Genomic DNA, 22,279 nt, shown 5'->3' on the forward strand with positions numbered 1-22,279 from the left:
ACTTCAGTTTGGTCAATTTACGACTTTTCACGCATAAACTTTATGCTTTCAAATCTTAAACTCTTATGAGGAAAAAAGGCGTACATTTGCATGAATAAAATGATGCATTTAGTTGACTTTTATTCTTGCAATTGTACAACTTTATTCCCAAAAGGTGGCCCTGACACTCGGTTAAAAGAAACGACGAAAAGGAGTTGTGGAAAAAGTCTTATGAGGAAGAAGTCGAATTATTCGTTGAAAGGTGAAAGAACGTTACCAGAAGAAATGAAAACTGGTAAGAGACAAAAGTGGCGTTATAAAATCATAGCGGCTTTAAAAAGGTAATGAAGTCAAAATATAATAAATACTTTGTATGGATGTGGAAGAGCCAAATTCTTTTTTAAAACTGATTTCTTTAAAGTGGAAAAACATTCATACAAAATATAGCACTTTTTGGGAAGCTTTTTGGCTTGAGTGACCTTTTTTACGTGACACAGTAATAAAAAAATTAATGTTGCTGATAATAATAATAGGCCTTGTATTTGATGTAAAAGATCAAGTGTCCACCGTGGAGGACAGAAACGGACACGGTGACTTCCTTCAGGCCAGCTCCTCCCACCTCCTCATCCTCCTGGCTGTCCCCCAAGGGGCCGTTGTGCTTCTCCTGGTAGAGGATCTTCTTCATCTTGCGGTACTGCAGGTTGTCCAGCTCACGCACCGCGTCCTTGGTCCGCTGGATCAGGTCCATCAGAATCCTCGGTGAGCGCTCCCGCCGCACAAAGTCATGCTGGGGGGGGGGGGGACAGTTTAATGCCCAGAAATGTACACTTCACTTAAACTGCAATCCAACTAAAATAAAGTAAAAATGTCCCGTTTTGTATTGCTTGGTGCGCTACACTACAGGGCGCCCGTCTGATGTTGATGCCACTTTAAAGATGTCAAGATGTCTGCTTTGCAGGAAGTACACAAGCACATTGTATGAATCAATCAAATACAAACATCAAATAATATAACATTTAAAAATGATATCCTTGAAATCTTATTTTATTTGGGATGAAGACCCACTCCTGCTCCAACTGTCACGTTGTGTTTCTCTTTGCAGTTTGGATGTGCTGTGTGCTTTTTGGCCACAAGGGCGGCCCCCTCTTGGTGTTATTCAATGTGCTCCAGTGTGGGGAGACGTTGAGAAGATGAAAGGAAAAAAATGAATCATAAATAAAAAGATTGCTTACTGTAAACAAGTTTGATGAGATAAATATGATCCATGTTGATCAATAAACCTCATCGTTTGTGGCAGTGGGATTTTTTTCGTTTAGTTTTCTATGGTTAGCGGTGTAATTTGCTTTCCGTCACAGGCTAAAAGATAAAAATAGTACCCCCCCATCCTGTTAGTCACACTCATTTGGGGGGAGATGCTGTGAGGTAAACATAGCCCTCAGGAAAGGTGTCGGCAGTGAAAATGTTGATTTGCAGCGCTGCTTGTGTGACAGCGGCTGGCGTCTCAGTCAGGCCACACATTGTCTGCCTGGGGGAAGGCTCCAGGCCTGATTTTAGGATGTGTAGCTAAGCCTTGTTGTATCCACTGTCAAAAGCAATGGACTGCATTCGTCCTCTCCACGCAGAGCAAACATGTGAGGGACATAGCGAATGTTTGTCCTGGTTGCTGCTTGACCAGACTGAGGGACGTGGGGGATGTTGGGGGACGTAGGGGACGCGGGGTGACGTGCTACTGTTAGCATCTCAGGGACCGTTGACATGGCAGGACCACCTGACAGAGAAGTCTGCCTCCATGAAGCGTGTGGGAGGTTTAAGTGTTGCTTTAAGGGGCGACTCAGACAGATGGTGGTATGGTGGGTGGGCTGAGAAAGGGGGGGCGGGTCAAGAGAGGGAGATAAGGAGGCAAGGAAGGACACAGCAGACTTTTACTTTTTCCCAGCATCTGCCCTTGATCTACATGACGATCCAGCAATGCCGAGCATACATTAGACGAGGAATTTATCAACATAGCTGACATGCTAAAATGCCCACATGTTAACAGTTAGCATGGTAGTAGCTAAAAAGAAAGCACCGAGTCTCAAAAGTGAAGAGGCAGTCCCATAGCGTCCCCACATCATGCCATGTGTGTATTTGCCTTTAGAGAGCGGCAAATTAGCTAAAATGCTAACATGCTGAGAGCTAGCTTGGTAGCATCTAGCAAGTAGGTACCAGGTCCCAAAAGTGTTCAGGTGGTCCCATAGTGTCCCAACATCCTGCCATGTGTGTATTTGGCTTTATAAATGAGTAAATTAGCTAAAATGCTAACATGCTTGCTTAGATAGATAAGATAGATAAGATAGATAAGATAGATAGATAGATAGATAGATAGATAGATAGATAGATAGATAGATAGATAGATAGATAGATAGATAGATAGATAGATAGATAGATAGATAGATAGATAGATAGATAGATAGATAGATAGATAGATAGATAGATAGATAGATAGATAGATAGATAGATAGATAGATAGATAGATAGATAGATAGATAGATAGATAGATAGATAGATACTCCCTTTATTGTCATTGCACAAAAACACAGTAGTGACATTGCCAACGAAATGTCGTTGCCTGGCTCCCATATAATAACAGACACAAAAGAAGAAGATAAGTAATAATAAATAATAATAATAATAATAATAATGTGGAGAATAAATAGATAGAATAGACACCAAATATGAACAACATAATGTAAAGTGCAGCGTGAACAGTAAATTGCCCAAATAATTTAAATAATTTAAATAAATAATAATAATGTAAGTAAGATAGAGGGGCTTATTTGGCATTCAGCAGTCTGATGGCCGGGGGGAAGTAGCTGTCTCTGAACCTGGTCGTCCTACAGCGGATGCTGCAGAGCCTTCTCCCCGATGCCAGGCGAGAGAACAGTCCATGCTGGGGGTGTGTGGGGTCAGAGCAGATCCGATGGGCTCTAGATACACACCGGCTGTTTGCTATGTCCTTAATGGGGGGAGCTGGGTCCCGATGATCTTCTCCGCTGTCCTCACCACTCTCTGCAGTAACGTCCAGTCCGAGGCCTTACAGCTCCCAGACCAGACGGAGATGCAGTTGGTCAGCAGGCTCTCGATGGTCCCTCTGTAGAAGGTGGTAAGGATAGGAGGGGAGAGGGAGGCTCTTCTCATCCGACGCAGGAAGTGCAGTCGCTGCTGTGCCTTCTTCGCCAGAGCGGAGGTGTGGAGTGACCAGCCGAGGTTGTCCGTGATATGCACCCCCAAGTACTTGGTTGTGTTCACAACTTCTACGGCTGTGTCGTTGATGCTGAGTGGAGTGTGGCTGGGTCTGGATCTCCTGAAGTCGACGATGATCTCCTTTGTTTTGTCAACATTCAGGATCAGGTTGTTCGCCTTGCACCAATCCACAAGGTGTCGCACTTCCTCCCTGTAAGCCAGTTCGTTGTTGTCCTGGATGAGGCCCACAACTGTTGTGTCGTCCGTGTACTTCAGGATATGGTTGCTGCTGTACTTGGGGCGACAGTCATGGGTCATTAGGGTAAACAACAGGGGGCTCAGAACACATCCCTGGGGTGAGCCGGTGTTCAGGGAGATGACACTGGATGTGTTGTTGCCCACTCTGACATACTGGGTTCTATCTGTGAGGAAGTCAAGCAGCCAGTTGCACAGGGAGGTCTTGAGGCCCAGTGGCTCCAACTTGCGTACCAGGTCCTGGGGGATGATCGTGTTGAATGCTGAGCTGAAGTCTAGGAACAGCATCCGTACATGGGCGTTTTTCTTCTCCAGGTGCTCCAGGCTCAGGTGGAGAGCAGTGGAGATGGCGTCTTCAGTGGAGCGGTTCGGCTGGTACGCGAATTGGAAAGGGTCGAGTGATGGGGGGAGTATGGAGGTGATATGGTCCTTAACCACCCTCTCGAAACATTTCATAATGGTTGATGTGAGTGCAACGGGCCGAAAGTCGTTCAGACATGTAATAGATGGTTTCTTGGGCACTGGAATTATTGTGGCGGACTTGAAACACGGGGGGACTACAGCTTGGGCCAGTGAGGTGTTGAAGATGTCTGTGAGCACGTGGGCCAGCTGGTCTGCACATTCCTTGATCACCCGTCCTGGAATGGCGTCTGGGCCTGCAGCTTTCCGCACGTTGACCTTCCTCAGGACTCTCCACACAGCAGCAGTATCAAACTTGACTGCCTGTTCATCGGGGTGGGGGGTAGCCTTCCTCGCAGGGTTATTGTTCAGAGCCTCAAACCTTCCGAAGAAGTTATTTAGCTCATTGAGGAAGCTGATGTCATTCTGGCAGGGTGCAGGTCTGGCTTTGTAGTCAGTGACAGTCTGGATGCCCTGCCACAGTTGTCTGGTGTTGCCGGGGTCCTGGAAGAAGCTTTGGATCTTCCGGCTGTGGGCACGCTTTGCCACTCTGATGGCACGGTTCAGATTTGCCCTTGCTGATCTGAGTGCCATCACATCACCAGATTTAAACGCAGCATTGCGTTCTCTTTCACGCACCTCCTGAGTCATCCAAGGTTTCTGGTTGGCCCGTGTGATGATCGTCTTGGTGACTGTAACCTCCTCCATGCACCACTGTATGTAGCCTGTTACAGATGCAGCATACTCCCCACATTGGTGTGTTGGTTGTATGTTGCAGTTTCTCTGAACATGTCCCATTCGGTGCACTCAAAACAGTCTTGCAGTGCAGACATAGCTCCCTCTGGCCACACCCTCACCTTCTTCACAGCAGGCTTTCCCCTGGTGAGCAGGGGCTGGTATGCTGGAATTAGCATAACAGATCTGTGATCTGAGGAGCCAAGGTGTGGGCGGGGGACGGCTTTGAATGCTTCCTTGATGTTTGTGTAAGCCAAGTCCAAAGTATTCTCACCTCTAGTAGCAAAATCCACATGTTGGTAGAAATTCGGAAGCACCGTCTTCATGTTGGCCTGGTTAAAGTCTCCAGCAACAATAAACACGCTGTCCGGGTGTGTGGTTTGCATGTCGCTGATGGCAAGGTAGAGTACATTCAGGGCTTGCTTGCAGTTAGCATCAGGTGGAATGTAGACGGCAACAATGGTGACGCTGGTGAATTCTCGGGGAAGGTAGAAAGGTCTGCATCTCACAATCATAAACTCAATGTCCACACAACAGTGACTGGAGACCAGGGTAGCGTTGTTACGCCAACTGTTATTAGTTGTAATAGTTGTAAGAGTTAGCATGGTAGCATCTAGCAATCATGTCATGTGTGTATTTGCCTTTAGACATGAGTAAATTATCTTAAATGCTAACATGCTAATGGATACCATGCTAGCACATAGCAAGAGGGCCTCAAGTTTAGAAACTGCCAAGGTTGTCCTATAACCTCCCTGCATCATGCCATGTATGTATTTGCCTTTAGACATGAGTAAATTAGCTTAAATGCTAACATGCTAACGGCTACCATGCTAGCACCTAGCAAGAGGGCCTCAAGTTTAGAAACTGCCAAGGTTGTCCTATAATTTCCCTACATCATGCCATGTGTGTATTTGGCTTTATAAATGAGTAAATTGGCTAAAATGCTAACATGTTAACGGTCGTCATGTTAGCACCTGACAAGAGAGCCTCAAGTTTAGAAAGTGCCAAGGTTGTCCTGTAACCTCCCTACATCATGCCATATGTGTATTATCCTTTAGACATGAGTAAATTAGCTTAAATGCTAATGGCTATCATGCTAGCACCTAGCAAGCGGGCCTCAAGTTTAGAAACTGCCAAGGTTGTCCTATAACAGGGGTGGGCAAACTTTTTGACTGGTGGGCCGCATTGATTGAACAAACTTGACGGGGGGCCAGACTATATATTTTACACGTAACAGCCCACCTAGAATTATTGTATCTGTAAAAGTGTCATGCAGTCTATACATCCCTCTGTCCCTTTTCAGGAGCACTTTGGAAACAGCAGACCACATCAACCATCAAAACGTAGGCTCAAGCCGTGACGCCACGTTGTATGTTAGGTTTAATGAAATACTTTGGAAAGAACGGCGGGCCGCATGTGGCCCCCGGGCCGTAGTTTGCCCACACCTGTCCTATAACCTCCCTGCATCATGCCATGTGTGTATTTGCCTTAAGACATGAGTAAATTAGTTAAATTCTAAGATCCTAATGGCAACCATACTAGCACCTAGCATGACAGCCTCAGGTCCCGAAAAGTTTAAGGCAGTCCCATAGTGTCCCCACATCATACCGTGTGTGTATTTGCCTTTAGACACGAGTAAATTAGCTAAAATGCTAACATACTAACTGTCATCATGCTAGCACCTAGCAAGAGAGCCTCAAGTTTAGAAAGTGCCAAGGTTGTCCCATAACATCCCTACATCATGCCATGTGTGTATTTGCCTGAAGACATTAATAAATTAGCTTACATGCTAACATGCTAATGGCTACCATGCTATCACCTAGCAAGAGGCCCTCAAGTTTAGAAACTGCCAAGGTTGTCCTATAACCTCCCTGCATCATATCATGTGTGTATTTCCCTTTAGACATGAGTAAATTAGCTAAAATGCTAACATGCCAACAGTCATCATGCTAGCACCTAGCAAGAGGGCCTCAAGTTTAGAAACTGCCAAGGTTGTCCTATAACCTCCCTGCATCATGCCATGTGTGTATTTGCCTTTACATATGAGTAAATTTGCTTAAATGCTAACATGCTAACGGTTACCATGCTAGCACCTAGCAAGTGGGCCTCAAGTTTAGAAATTGCCAAGGTTGTCCTTTAACCTCGCTGCATCATGCCATGTGTATTTGCCTGTACACATGAGTAAATTAGCTTAAATCCTAACATGCTAACGGCAACCATGCTAGCACCTAGTAAGAGGGCCTCAAGTTTAGAGACTGCCAAGGTTGTCGTATAACCTCCCTGTATCATGCCATGTGTGTATTTGCCTCCAGACATGAGTAAATTACCTTAAATGCTAACATGCTAGCAATAACCATGCTAGCACCTATCAATATAGCATCAAGTCATGAAAGTTGCCAGGCACTGCTGTGGTGTACTAAAGAGCAGAGAGGGAGTGACATGCGGGTCGATACTGAACTATTGATTCCTGACATGATGATAGCCCTGTCATTGGCTGGCGACCAGTCCAGGGTGTACCCCGCCTCTCGCCCGAAGATAGCTGGGATAGGCTCCAGCACCCCCGCGACCCTCGTGAGGAAAAAGTGGTAGAAAATGAATGAATGACATGATGATAACACAGCTTAATGCTGTATAATGGATTCTATAAAAATGTTGATATTGCCTGGTCTTTGAGGTGCCTGGAGTCACTGTGCTTAAATACAAAAATACAAATTTTAAAATCTACCAAATATATGAGCTGTATGGCATCAGCTGGGAAGGGAATCATTGTAACCACACATGTCGACACACCGTGGTTTTTGAAAGGAGGGGCTGTGAGGAGGAGGAGATGGCGGCCATGACAGTGAATCGGCACAAATGGCTGAAAAGGCTAAATCGCTCATGTCGAACAGAAGCTTCTTACGGCCAAACGATTCAAGATATCGACACCACGAGACGACCGTGAGCGGCCCGAGGGTCGGGGCTTCGCATAGATCTGCTCGTTTTGCATATCGGTTGAGAAACGACCACAAGAGGACGAGTCAAAAACAGAGAAAATTGAAGATTTTGAGAAAAAAAAGACCCCGTCTTTAACATGGGAGACTATGGGAGAAATTCTAGACTTTAGTTGCTTCTAGGCGCCACAGAAGGAAAACCGTACATCTCTCAGACATAAGAATGACATTTTAGGAAAGGGGACAAAAATTCCTACGTTTTCACCAAAATAAATTAAGCTAGCTAAAACAGTGTGGCCAGGAAGAGGAGTTGTTTGCAAAAAAAAAGTTATCTTTTCGCCTCCCCTGCTCAGAGTGGGAGTCAGAGTGGGAGACGAGGGCCCTGCGCACACCTCCTTCTGACGAAGATAGAGCGAAAACTAAACATCCGACGAAAAAACTACTTAGCCACAGAGAGAGTTGAGAAGTTTATCTCAAAAATGAGCCGTCAATCACGTTTTTTTTTTTTTTGTCCCGTCCAGCCATTGGGGCAGATAGTATTGTTGATCTAAATGCCCTTACATGCTAGACAGATTTGCTCTGTGTCAGGAAAGGTGTTGGCTACAACTTCCCTGTACCATGAAATTTTATTTGCCGTTATTTGATGTTTTTGTTATGCCATTTGGGGCGACTGGACCGGAGCAAGAAGAAGAACAGAAAAGAAGAAGAGAGAAGAGAAAGGTGGGGTGGGGTGGGGGTGGGGGGGGGGGGGGGGCAGTAGAGGGAGAGACAAAAACAGCAGCAACAAGAATTCCCAAAACAACAACAGTGACAAACAGAACAGTTAAATGTCAATGATGGCTAAGGGTCACACTGGAGATGATATCAGTGAAATGAAACAGTCCAACTTACCAGTAGCAATAGTAACGATGAAGACATGACCCATGATAGTAAACACAATTGCAACCATACAGTTACAGTAATTAAGATCTCACTGCTTGACATCATTATTACTGTAATAATAGCATACCAATACTATATAAACATCAGGGATAAGATAGTAGATTGTATAGAGAAGCACCCATGTGCTGTGAGTGCCCATATGGAGGTGTGTTGTGTATGTGAATGCGAGTGTGTGAATGTGTAATTGTCACTGAGAATGACAAAAGGAGAGAGACTGCCTTCTACCACCCAGCAAACCCCGCCCCGCGCAGCCAGGTCAAGCCCCCACCGCCAGAGATCCTCCGGCCCCGTGGGTGTGGGCAAAGCCAGGGCCGACTCCCCAAGACCCGCCCCCGAAGCAACTCCCCGAAGAGACCAGCAAGAGGCCATGGAGGAGCAATCCCAACCGGCAACAGGGCGCCAGCAGGCCGGAGGAGAGCCGCACCCCCGAGACCAGCGGGAGACCATACCCCACTAGGGCAGAAAAGCATCGAAGGCCACACACCCGTGGGCACAGGGGCGCCCTCGCCGGCCGGAAGGGAGCCCGTCCACGGCCGGAGGCACCGCCTCCCGCCCCCCACACACCCCCAGGAAGCAGAACCAGGCCCGCCCCAGGTAACCCCAGGCCCGACCACCGACATAGGACCGCCCCGGCCAGGACAGCAGAGGCCCGGGCACACTGCCCCATGGAGGACCGGGCGGTTGAGATGGAACGCCCTACGCCAGACCCCCGCAGAGCCCACCCCCCCCGTATATCTACATGGCCATATACCCACATACACACCCACACATATACATTATATATATATATATATATATATATATATATATATATATTATATATATATATAATTATAATAAAACTAATCATTATTTATCTAAGTATTTAAAACAATAAATACATAAAATAAACTCAGACACATGCACACCCCATCCACTCAATACACACACATGTTGTGGACGTCCCCGGGTGGGGCGTCCGGGGCATCACAGGGCGGGGGACCCAGGGGTCCCAGACCCACAACCAGGCCCCGAGCCCAGGGAGGTACGGACCGCCAAGGAATAGCACCCCCAGACTCCCCTCGACCACGGCATCAGGGCTACGACAGTGTGGCAGACAAAGGAGCGGGCGAGGGGAGGAGGCCCGCTCATGAGCAAGCGGAGGGGGCGAGCAGGCGAGTGGTGAGGCGCTCCACTGCGCCGGCCGACATCCGCCGGGCAGCTCACCCCCGTGAGGGAGAGCCATAGCTCCAAGTCACGGGGAGGCCAAGCACCAGAGCCGAGGAGTTAAGACCAGCGCAAGGCCACCGACGGACCCCACCATCCACCGGGAGGGCCAGCCCCACCCCCGCCCCCAGAACCAGCAGCGCTCCACCCACGTACCGGAGAACCATCCCCGACGAGCCCAAAGGCAAGACTGGGGATGGGCAAAGACAGGGACAGTGATGCGGCAGAGCATAGGACCAGTGGCAGCAGACACCCAAAAGCCCGGAAGAGCACCGCCCCCCCAGCAGGCCCCACCCCGAGGAGCATGCTCCCCATCCCCACGAGCAGGATCAGGCCCCCTCCCAACACACAGCCCGGTCCCCGCAGCAGCCACCACAGCGCAACAACCCCAAGCCACCACCGTAGACTTCAGGCCACCAGCAGCGCGGACCCCACTGCCTGGAGGCCGGTGAACGCCCCCCCAAGGGCACGTTGGCGCCCGCGACCCAGGACAGATCCAGGGAGGTAGCGCCAACCATGACACCAGGGCAAGCCCCGGCGTCAGCTGGTTCCAGCGGGACCCCCAGGAAGGCCAGGCAGACCAATCACGTTTCTATGTGGCCGTATGGCTGAGCTACAAGGCTGTGAGAAGTCTGTAAATTCTTGTTTTTTTCTCTGGCATGTGCTGTTCTAAAAATAGAAAATGTGTACCTAATCTCGCGGCCCATTTTTTTTAACATTTTGGTACATAGCGTCGCCATGGTTACATGAACCTTTCCAAAAAATAAATACTGCTGTAGTCCCGAGCGTCACGATTCCGGCGGTGTAACATGTGTAGGGGTCCTTCTTGCGGTTTTGGCCGCATTACGCGCGGAAAAATGGGAAGATTTAGATAGCTTAGCAGCTGTCTATGGAGCTTGCATTGCTGGGCAAGCCCATACTGTAGCTAAAGCTAATATTGTAGCTATAGCTAAACACCACAAGGAATAACAATATGGGCTTGCTCAGTAATGCAAGCCCCATAGACAGCTGATATACACACACATAGACAAACAAATACAGCTTGTGCACCCCCCCTTGAGTTGCACGACGATGTAGTAGGGACCCCCCAAAGAGAATAAAAAGAGAGCAGTGTGAACTGCATATTCAGAGTGGAGCTGCATGTCACTGGGTATGTTGTTTCATTCTCCTCGCTGTGAGTAACTTTGAATATTGTCTCTTCTGTATTTAAGTGTTTTCACAAGTGTCACAGGAGTTTGAACCTCACACCGAGTCAGCTTAGATTCCTTCTGATCACTCACTCTGAGCAGCTCCCCCGACGAGGGTCTGTCCTGAGGAATTTTCAGTAGGCAGTAGTCCACAAAGCTCCGGAAAGGGTCAGACCTGCGACAAAACCAGCAAGGATTTCTCCTCTCAGATAACATCTGATAACATCTTCCTTTACCACAACACTTCTTCAGCACGCTCACGGCTCCTGTGATCACCGTCTGTTACAGCGTCCGTGCTGACTACGGTGTCCCTACGGCGTCCGTGCTTACTATGGCGTCCCTACGGCATCCGTGCTTACTACGGCGGCCGTGCTTACTACGGCGTCCCGATGGCGCTCCGACTGTCTTTATTCTAGCCAGTTAGGTTTTAGCCTTTGACTTTCATGCTGTTGCTTGTTTTGTTGCCTGATGTTGCATGTGGAGCACTTTGGGGCAGTAGTGACTGTTTTAAACTGTACAGTGTATAACATGTGTAGTGTATACTACAACGAAACAGTGACATGTGTAGTGTAGTGTACACTACAAAGTACAGTGACATGTGTAGTGTAGTGTATACCACAAAGTACAATGACGTGTAGTGGAGTGTATCCTACAAAGTACAGTGACGTGTAGTGTAGTGTAGTGTAGTGTTTGTAAGTGAATCTATGGAATTGAATACAATCATTTTCCTTTGACCACACCCTCCTCACCTCCGCCAACAGCGACCCCAACCTGTCCCCTACAGTACGGGATGCATGGATGATGTAAAGAAGTGGAGCAAACATGCAGGACCAGCGCCGCTAAAAAGATCAAACCTCATCCTACGACGACGGTCAGTATGGCGTCACCCGATGCCATCACGTATTCCTGTGAGTAGTCCTGCAGTACACGTACACTAGGGTGCATCAAAAAACACAATTATTGAATTTTACTAAAAGTGTTCCAATATAGGTAGAAACAACACATACAAAATATTTTTCCAATACATGATTATTTAGGGGTGCCACCATACATCTGTTTTTTGTGGAATAAAGTGGTGAACAGTGCTCACTGGTCGCCACGGAGATTTGAGGTCAGCAAAGACTGCAGCTCAAGAACTGCAGTGATCTTTGATGTTTTTGTTGGTATTTATACTCCTATTACATATTACTACCAAATTTGTGGTTTTGTCTTTGTAATTTGAATGATTTGTAGTCATATTTATAGGTATTTAATGCTCATTGCCTCTACTGTAGCTAACATTAGCTAGCGACAGTTAATGACAGTTAGCTAATAGCTGAGCAAGCCTAACATCAACAACAGTAATATAGAGTAGACAGTATTACTGATGCTTCATATTTATTGAGAGTAGTACTGTCGTCCTACATAATCTGATATACACTTGTCCATTTATTATTTTAGTCTTCATTCCGCCTGATATCCTCAGCCGACCAAGTGTTGTGTCACTGGCTGCAAGGTTGAAGATGTCGCCAATGCAACAGGCTGCCTTCACTCATGGCCTGGTCGCAGACTCATGCGGTGATTACATACATCTCTCTGCCTCCTATGCAACAGCTGACCGAGAATAGAATGGGCTATCAATGCTGCGTTCAAAATAAGTCCGGTCAATGTCTGTGTGATGAATGTGGTGAATGACTGTGCCGAGCGTGGCGTCAAACTCACATCCGACTTTGTCGCAATGACCAGGAGGGAGCAGCACCTGCAGAATGTGCTGCAGGCAGTTGAACATGACCACAGCCAACAGCCAAACATTCGTCGCTGCAAACGCAAGCTGATCCCTGAATAGGAGGGTTACTCCTGGGTGGCAGGTGGGATGACAAATCTGGGGTTAGATGCACTGGGTAAGGCCATGTGAACATGTCCCATTTCCCGCCATTCATTTTGTCAATAGGACAAATGAATGGAGAATCTTGAAAACTGAATTCTGACGAATACCCAATCCAAAGAGAAAACAAATATATTTACTTTGATAACCCTATAGAAAATCATGCTGTATAGAAGTTCATTGTACTCAACATTTCCAGGTCAACTTTTTGGCAATTAAACTAGAAATTGCACATTTTCCAAAATTTTACAAAAGTTTATGTGTGAGGTGGCACCCCTAAATCTCAATGGATTTCCTCAAAAGACATTTTTATGTTCATTAGAAAAAAATGAAATGCCAGCCAAATTAATATTATGAAATTAAAATTTCCCATTCAAATTTGATGCACCCTAACGTACACGTATACTTGGACTCATACAATGTGGTCCTCGTCCACCAGTCTCGGCTGGATGCATGCTGCTGAAGCCTCGGGCCGTCACGGAGCAAGCGAGCAAGAGTGAGAGAGGGAGGGCCTCCAAAAATACCACCGCCAACGCACAGTGGCAGTGCCACCCTTTTTCTGCCTTGGCACGGCGCTATGCTAGCATGTACGCAAACTGAGATGTTTGGTTCTTCAGCAACAATCTGACGTGACAGGACTCGTATGTACGCAGGACTTAGATATTCCTGGACTGGGCTGGTGTTCGAGTCCACCTGCTTGTCAAGGAGGACCAAAGGCTCCAGCTGCACACGCTAGCTAGCTACGTAGCTGGATCATTTAATGTTGATGTTAAGGGCGTGCTAACTTACGTACTTTCTTCTTTGTGATGGAAGGTGTGACGTTTCACATGAATATACTTGGGTCACAATGTGAGGATGCCTGGTGGAATACATGATGGGCGTCCACTTGGTGGTATACAATGTATATCCATACAGTCACACTGTCCATTCCTATTATCCATCACTTCCTGCTTTGGCGCCACAGGGCCGAAATTCAAACTCTGCTGCTTTCAAATGCATCACGTGCATTCCAGCAGTGTGTGAATAATGCAAGCCTCTCATCTCTGGAGGCTTTATTAGCGCCGACAAATCACACGGCCAACTTACCACTCGATGGACTGCAGAGTGGGGGAGTCGTTCTGGGCGATGTGGTATAAGGCACTCATGGCGTTCATGTTGAACAAGGGCGGTTTACGTTCCGCTGATTGGGACAGAGACGGAGTTTCAACCTTGTGAAAGTCCAATTCTTTGCACAGGGACCACGTGTTGTGACCTCGCCTTTGACGTCTCACCTAACTCGATGCAGGTGATCCCCAGGGACCAGATGTCCACCTTCCCCTCGTACTGACCCTCGTCCATGGCTAAGATCACTTCCGGGGCCATCCTGGGGACACACGACAGCCGATGAATCCTAAATATACGAGCATGCACAATATCCTCTTTTTCAGGAAACCACATTTTGTGGGCAATTTCACTGCCATGTTTTTGGGCAATGACAATTAAGGAAGTCTGTCTATCTATTTGTCCGTCCGTCCATCCATCCGTCTATCCATCCATCCATCATCTGTCCGTCTATCCGTCCGTCTATCCATCATCCAGCCATCCATCCCTTTCGGCTTCCCAGGACCTGCATGGTACCCATCTCTACCGTACTTCTTTATGTGTAGTGTGTACACGCCTGGAGGCAAGGGCTGGAACATTGTGATTAGTCCAATTGGGATATCCTGACATGGCGACGAGCACATCACCACTCTCAGGAGAAGTACGTATGGGGCGGGGGGAGCACTTGATTTGCTCACTTGCAAAGTACAGGTAACCTCGCCTCATCGCAGCGTCGTGTACCAAGACGAGAGTTCATCCGCAGGTCCGACTGTTCGTGGGATGTCTCCTCGCCGACATCACAGAAGGAGGGTGAGTGATGGGAGGAGCTATTGTCTGCCATATATGACAGCATGGCTTCCCTTGGAGGCTCAGAATGAAGCGCTTCCATGTGGAGCATCGAGCGTAACGACCGCTATCATCTGCCTCGCGTGTTTGCTACGCTTTAGACAAGAGATCATCCCACTCAGAATGATGGGAGAATCTCCTTCCTCTGACCCATCCAAGCTTGAGCAGCCCCCCCACGTACTGTATGTACCCACTACACATCCTAAAATGATGGACATGAAGGGAAAATCTTTGTCCTGGTGTACATGGTACCACCTCTGACCACCCTCTGACCCCCCTAGCAAGACGAGCCGCCCCATTTACAGGCCCTTCAAAAAAAGCAGGCTTCACTATACCTCTTAAAACAAAGACGGACATGAAGGAAACATCTCCTTCCTCGTGGACATGATACCACCTGTGACCTGCCCTCGCTTGATGATCCCGCCCCGTGTATACGCCCACCACTCGGCAAAAAAAGGCAGGCTTTGCTACACATCTTAAAGACATGTCAGCTCTGCTGTTTAGCCAAGACGCTAGACTCAAGACAACTCACCAGTAAGGTGTGCCCACAAAGGAGTTGGCGGGTGAGGCAATGGAGGCGGAGCCAAAGTCAGCCAGCTTGACCTGTCCCAGCTCCGTCAGTAGGATGTTCCCGGCTTTCACGTCTCTGCAAGAGGACAAAATGGTACGAGACCTTATGAAGGATTATGAAGGCAGCACATCATAATAGCACAGCAAATGTTAGCATTTGTGGCTAGCATGAACTTGCAGCTTGGGTAAAGCTTGTGTTGAAACAGTCCAAAGGTTGTGGGCGTGAGCCATGAAAGATAAAGACGTATGTCCGAGCAGATGCTGAGATAGCAGGCTTTACAACAGGACCATAAGAAGATGGTCATGTGGCGTCGCTGCCGTCATTGGACGCCATTGGAAGGAGGAAGCAACAGGAACTACTTTACCTGTGAATCATATTACGGGAATGCAGGTAGGCCAGTCCCAGCAAGGCACCATGGGTAATGGCAGCGATTTCCACTTCTTGGAGCGGCTTCTTGTGAACTTTGGGGGGAAACACATGCATGCACACGCACACGTTACAGCCTTTAATAATAAAGTTCAAGTTCAAAGTTCAAAAACACTTTATTTATCCCCGAGGGGCAATTTAAAGGACACAGAGAGCAGCATATCGAATAAAAATGTAGAAAGCAGACAAAGACAAGTAAAAGAGCAGACACAAACTGAACATACATGTACCTAAGAGAATAAATAGTAATTAAATAATTTAAAAAGTATAACAAGCTAAAGGGAGGTTGTGCGAAATCTGGATAGGGAGGGGTCCAAGTTCAGAAGCCGGACTGCTGTAGAGACAAAGGTAGCCCTCCTCCTTTGTGTTCTACATTGTGGGCATCTTAGTCTACGACCCGATGGAAGCCACTCAAACACGGGGTGTAGCGCGTGGGAAGGGTCCTGTAGAATCCTGTATGCAGTCCGGGTTATTTGTTGATCGCAGTGTGTAGGAAGAGGTCTCACAGGATGGCCAATGATTTTGGAACAAACATTTGAAATACTGGTTAAACGAGTCCGATCCTGTAGATGCAGTGAATAAAACCATGAAATGAATGAAAAGGCCCAAAAGTTCTCAATGAAAGCATAATAGAAGGTCAGCAACATTTTTTGTTCACTCCAAAGGAGCTCAGCTTCCTCAACATGTACAGTCTCTGATTGCACTTCTTGAGGATCTCCTCTGTATTTGATGAAAACCTCAGAAGGCCATCAAATATCGTGCCTAGGTACCTATACTCCTCAACCACCTCCACCGGTTCCCCCCCAATGGTGGTAGTGATGGCCTCTGCAAGTTGTCTCTGCTTGTTGCTGTATGTCACAATCACCTCTTTGGTTTTGGTTGGGTTGAGTTGCAGGCAAACGTCGTCACACCAGGTGACAAAGTCCTGAAGAACAGAGCTATGGTGTAGGTTTGGTGCAGAAAGCAGAGAAAGTAGAACTGTGTCGTCAGCAAACTTCACGAGGTGGCAATGCGGCTGGCTAGACCTGCAGTCGTCCGTATAGAGGATGAAGAGGAGTGGTGATAAAACACAGCCCTGGGGGGAGCCGGTGGAGGTACGGAGGGTGTCGGAGTAAAAACCGTTAACAAGCACCCTTTGTGAACGGTCAGTTAGAAAATCCATAATCCACAAAGTGAGCTGATGATCCAGTTTAAAGCGGGTAACTAACTTTTGAGCAAGGAGGTGTGGCTGCATGGTGTTGAATGCTGATGAGAAGTCCGCGAACAGGAGCCGAGCAATGGAATTAGGGGTCTCCAGATGAGCATGGATGGCCTCCATTATGAACAGTTTGGCATCGGCCACTCCCCTGCCGGCCCTGTATGCAAACTGCAGTGGGTCCATAAGACTGGCAACAGACTTGGTGATGGAGTTTTTAATGATTCTCTCCATAGCTTTCATCACCAGGGACGTCAAGGCTACAGGCCTCAAGTCGTTCAGCACCTTAACGGAACCCTTCTTGGGGATGGGGATGATTGTTGAGTGTTTCCACCTCTGGGGCACAGTGCAGCAGTTCATGGAAGTCTGGAACAGTTGCTGGAATACCTCTCCCAGCTGCGCAGCACAGTGCTTGAGGGTCCGTGCGCAGATGCTGTCAGGTCCACTAGCAGTATTGAGCTTTGTCATCTTCAGTGCTCTCACAACCTCCTCCTTGCTGAAGGTAACAGTAGGAATCCCAGGGTGGAGTGAGGAAATGAAGGACTTTCGCTCTGAACTTCTGTCTCTTTCAAACCTTGTAAAAAATGAGTTAAGGTCATTAGATAGAGACGTTGTGCTACAGCCGTCAACCTGGATGGGTTTACGACTGGATGTTGTACAATTCACAGCTGCCATCTTCTTCAGGCCCTGCCAAGCAGAGCGGAGGTTCCCCTGGGAAAACAAGGCCTCCACTTTGTTCTTATAATTCAGCTTGGCTCTTTTAATTGCACGCTTGACCTCTCGGTTGACCTCCTTTTCCTCCGCTGAACCCGTATAAAAAATCCTTTTTTTCTTATTGAGTAGCTGCTTCAGTTCTTTCGTTACCCAGGGTTTATTGTTAGGGAATACTGTAATGGTTTTGGTTGGGATAATGTTGTTGACACAGAAGGATATATAATCTGTGACTGTGTCGACCTGTTCGTCGATGTTGTTGGAGGCCAGTAAACAATTCCAGTCAGTGGATTCAAAACAGCCCTGGAGTCTGTCAATACTACTGGGCGTCCACTGTTTAACAGTCTTAATTATTTTTTCTGACCTCTTGACAACGGGCACGTAAGCTGGAGCAAGCAAAATACTGTTGTGATCTGCAGAACCAAGGGGAGGAAGGGGGACTGCCTTATAAGCCTTTGGAACAGAGCCGTAACATTTGTCCAATGTTTTACCAAGTCGTGTGGGGCAGTCAATGTATTGTTGAAATCCCTTAAGAGATTTATCCATTGAACAGTGATTGAAATCACCCATCAAGAATTTTGGTGCGTCTGGGGAGATTGATTCTAACCTGTTTATGGTATTCTTGACATGTTCAGAGGCAGCAGCAGCGTTTGCTTTGGGGTGGATATAAACCAAAATTATAAAAAGTTGTGGAAACTCCCGTGGGAGGTGAAATGGGCGAAGAGAGATGGCCAGCAGTTCTATGTCAGAGTTGCACAACTCTTCCCTGATCACAACAGATTTGCAATAGGATGGGTTGACATAGATGCAGACCCCGCCCCCACAATGTTTCTTAGTGAGAGAGGAGTCTCGATCCAGCCTTACAGGAGAGCCAAACCCGTCTATGTGCAGGGCGTCATTGCTGTCTCCTTTATTTAGCCATGTCTCTGTAAAGGCTAAAATCGATGCTGTCCGATATTCGTACATATGGTTGACATTAGCTTGTAGTTCGTCGGTCTTGTTGCGGAGTGAGCGAACGTTAGCCAGAATGACTGAAGGAAGAGTTCGATGTTTCACATTCCGCTGCTTTAGTCTGGCTCTAACGCCTCCCTTTTTCTTCCCCCTCCTGGTTGCCTTCTTTTTTTTTGGGTGAGTGTCATACTGGCCAGTCGTGTGATTACGGAGTATTTCTTCCGGTATCTCCTCTGTGAGGACGACTCGATCGGCTTGAAACCGCAGCTGCAGAAGCGAATCCCTGGAATATGTAGTCCGTGGAGAGTCTGAATGACTATGTCCATTTGTTTTGCAGAAAAAATGGTCCATAAAGTGCAGCAGAAACACCGCAATCCACAGGATCCTAGTGTAATCCATTGACCGGTGTATTCGGGGCTAGTGCTAGCTAGCACTAGCCTCACTAGTTTCCACGGTATGGTGATCACGCAAGCAAATGACAGCTGCAGGCGTTCGTTGAAAAATAAAAAGGACAGCACATAAAATCAACTGAACGTATGTTGCCCTGACACTGCTAAAAATGGAAGCTAAAAAACACACATTAAGGGACATGTACAATAAGAGCTGCTCGTCTGTGCCAGCGGTCACCACACGAGCAGTGATCAGCCGTGCATGCGTGTGCGCGTGCCTGTAGGTCCGAATTGGAATAAACACCATGCATCACCGACCGCTGGACCGTGGTCGCAGTCCAGACACACATACAGTACTACTGTACACTATAATGGAAACACCGCTGCTACTGTACACTACACTGTACACTATGATGGACACCACCGCTAATGCAGTACACTATGATGGACACTACCAATACTACTGTACACTATGATGGAAACCACCGCTACTGCAGTACACTATGATGGAAACACCACTACTGCAGTACTACTTGATGGAAACTACCGCTACTACTGTACATTATGATGAAAACCACCGCTACCATTGTACACTATGATGGAAACCACCGCTTCTGCAGTACACTATGATGGACACCACCGCAACTGCAGTAAACTATGATGGACACCACCGCTCCTGCAGTACATTATGATGAAACCATTGCTACTGCAGTACATTATGATGGAAACACCGCTGCTACTGTACACTATGATGGACACCACCGCTAATGCAGTACACTATGATGGAAACCACCAATACTACTGTACACTATGATGGAAACCACCGCTACTGCAGTACACTATGATGGAAACACCACTACTGCAGTACTACTTGATGGAAACCACCGCTACTACTGTACATTATGATGAAAACCACCGCTACTACTGTACACTATGATGGAAACACCACTACTGCAGTACTACTTGATGGAAACCACCGCTACTACTGTACATTATGATAAAAACCACAGCTTCTACAGTACACTATGATGGACACCACCGCTACTGCAGTACACTATGATGGACACCACCGCTACTGCAGTACACCATGATGGACACCACCGCTACTGCAGTACACCATGATGGACACCACTGCTACTGCAGTACACTATGATGAAAACCACCAATACTACTGAACACTAAACAACGTCATCCTGACATCTTTGAAATGTTATATTTAGTCCTGTAAGATCAGCTTGGTGTGAAAAAGCTGGCTTTGCCCCCAAATGTCTTTATTTCCTTTTTCAGATATGAAAAGAGAAATACGCTTACCCTCTAGTAAATCTGATGCAGAGCCCAGGCAGTATTCCATCACCAGCTGGAACACAAAAGAATCACATCATCGTCATAACACAGCAGGCCGGACCAGATGGAACATACATCATAATAATACATATTTACAGGCGTCATACACGGATGCTAACGTGTTCACAGGCTCGATACACGGACGCTAACGTGTTCGCAGGAGCGATACACGGACGCTAACGTGTTCGCAGGTGCGATACACGGACGCTAACGTGTTCGCAGGCGCGATACAGGGATGCCAACACTGATGCTACACTCACCCAGGCAGTGTTGTCTTTCAGGTAGCATCCTTTGTACTCGATGGTGTTGGGGTGCCGCAGCTGCCCCAAAAACTTGACCTCCTTAATAATGTCCTGCCACTTCTACACATACACACACGCACAGGATATAAGGATATAAGTTGTGTATCTGTCAAGTGAAAAATTGAGTGCCAAAAAGCAGCTTATTCAGTTATCACACTCCATCTTATAAGTTCAAGTTTGAAATCCACAAAACAGCACAAAGAAAGAGACTGGTGGACCAGAGTTTTGGGGGGGGGGTGGGGGTCAACTTCACTCAGGCGTTACATGAAGATGGTGCTGGATTTGGTCTTTCAAAACACAAACACGAGACATTTGGGCATGTTTGTCACGTTTGGCACACTTGTGTGACCATGACGTGTGTGTGTGTTACCTCGGTTGTCTGCTTGCCATTGTAGGACATCTTCTTGATGGCCACCACCTCGTTGGAATAGGAGTTGCGGGCCTGAAACAGAAAGAAGACATCATCCTTCACATCATCCACGTGCAAACAGTAAAACCAAAAGGAAAACACAAAGTTCACGCTGTGTCAGAGTTCCACACGCTGAGCATCATACCGCACTTACACAGCACCACACGAGGATCAGCATCAAAATATATAATAATTATTATTATTAAATAAATAAATGCTAATCGATATGTTATTACGAATTAAACAAATTTGAATTTTTTTCTTGAAGTAGAAAGAGTAAAGAATACTTCCAATATTAAGAATGTATACAATAGAAAGTAGAAAGAGTACAGAATACATCCAATATTAGTTTTAGTTCTACTTCAATAGGAAGTAGAAAGAGTACAGAAAACACACGTACAAAGTAGACGGCCCCGAAGCTGCCATGACCGATCTCGTGCAGGTCGCAAAAGGTGTCCTCGGGGTCATCCTTGAAGAAGAGCTCGGCCAGCTCGGGGTCCTTGGTTGCGCCCTTCCGAGTGGACGACGGCATCACGGGCTAGGCGGCGGGCACCGAGCTCACACGATTACTGCTGCGACCGCCGCCAGACGTCCATGACGGGCCCGGCATTGGCCAGCCAGACCAGGAAAGAACTGTGGAGACAAACACAGCATCGCCTCCTTAGGGGGGGTGGGGGTGAAGGGTCATGGAAGAGACCGTCATAGGGGAAGGATGAGATGATGTCAGTATGAACATTCCAGTCAGGCTGTTCATCAGCTCCTCAAAAGTGGAAGACCGAAGCTGAAAAAAACCCTGAACTAGAAACCAAACGTGTCCCAAACGGCTTTGGCCGTGCTTGATGCCATGTTTCCAGGAGGCCCTCCAGCTGCTGAAGATGGCTTCTCTGTCTGGAACTCGTGTCCATCTTTCTAAAAACATCCCCAAATGTTCGCCATTTAGATTTAGATGAGGGGGAGACGCAGGATGGTCCAAAGGAGTCGGCTTACTCCTCTTTGTCATCGCCACACGGACATGAGGGACGATCTCCACATCGCCCGTTATTTTTCTAAAACTCAAATTTTTAGTCTTAGTTGCTAGTTTTCGGTTTAGGATGACAAGGGAGGAGCTGCTTAATGATGTCAAGGGAGTTGGGAGCACTAATGAGAAAGGCAGCATTGGTGAACACCTGAATGAGTTGAATTGTGTTGGCATGACAGCAAAATGGAGGTCCTGGGCCACACAGGAGGGGGCTCATAGAGGGGGGGGGCTATTTTTCGAGCTCTAATGATGTTGGTGTGAAGACACGCTAATGACAAGCTTTCCAAAGGTGTCATCAGCTCAGATGGGCCTCCT

The 22,279-nt window shown here is 47.3% G+C and overlaps 1 protein-coding gene across 4 annotated transcripts in view; it reads right to left on the bottom strand.

The window, feature by feature from the left end:
• The window catches only part of taok3a (TAO kinase 3a), a 61,420-nt gene that overhangs the window by 13,682 nt on the left and 25,459 nt on the right, over positions 1–22,279 (bottom strand). For 2 of the 4 annotated variants that reach the window (XM_058069617.1, XM_058069616.1), the window contains 10 exons: positions 21,347–21,579; positions 20,908–20,979; positions 20,496–20,597; positions 20,203–20,248; positions 15,584–15,680; positions 15,181–15,294; positions 13,994–14,085; positions 13,809–13,902; positions 10,952–11,033; positions 599–766 (listed from right to left, as the gene is read on the bottom strand). In XM_058069617.1, coding sequence (XP_057925600.1) covers positions 599–766; positions 10,952–11,033; positions 13,809–13,902; positions 13,994–14,085; positions 15,181–15,294; positions 15,584–15,680; positions 20,203–20,248; positions 20,496–20,597; positions 20,908–20,979; positions 21,347–21,478 — 999 coding nt within the window. In that variant the 5' untranslated portion in view covers positions 21,479–21,579. Of the gene's footprint in view, positions 1–598; positions 767–10,951; positions 11,034–13,808; positions 13,905–13,993; positions 14,086–15,180; positions 15,295–15,583; positions 15,681–20,202; positions 20,249–20,495; positions 20,598–20,907; positions 20,980–21,346; positions 21,580–22,279 lie in introns of those variants that run through there. The other 2 variants (XM_058069618.1, XM_058069619.1) reach the window with 2 other exon arrangements.

This window comes from Doryrhamphus excisus, chromosome 4, assembly GCF_030265055.1.
Source record: "Doryrhamphus excisus isolate RoL2022-K1 chromosome 4, RoL_Dexc_1.0, whole genome shotgun sequence".
Classification (NCBI taxonomy): Eukaryota; Metazoa; Chordata; class Actinopteri; order Syngnathiformes; family Syngnathidae; genus Doryrhamphus; species Doryrhamphus excisus.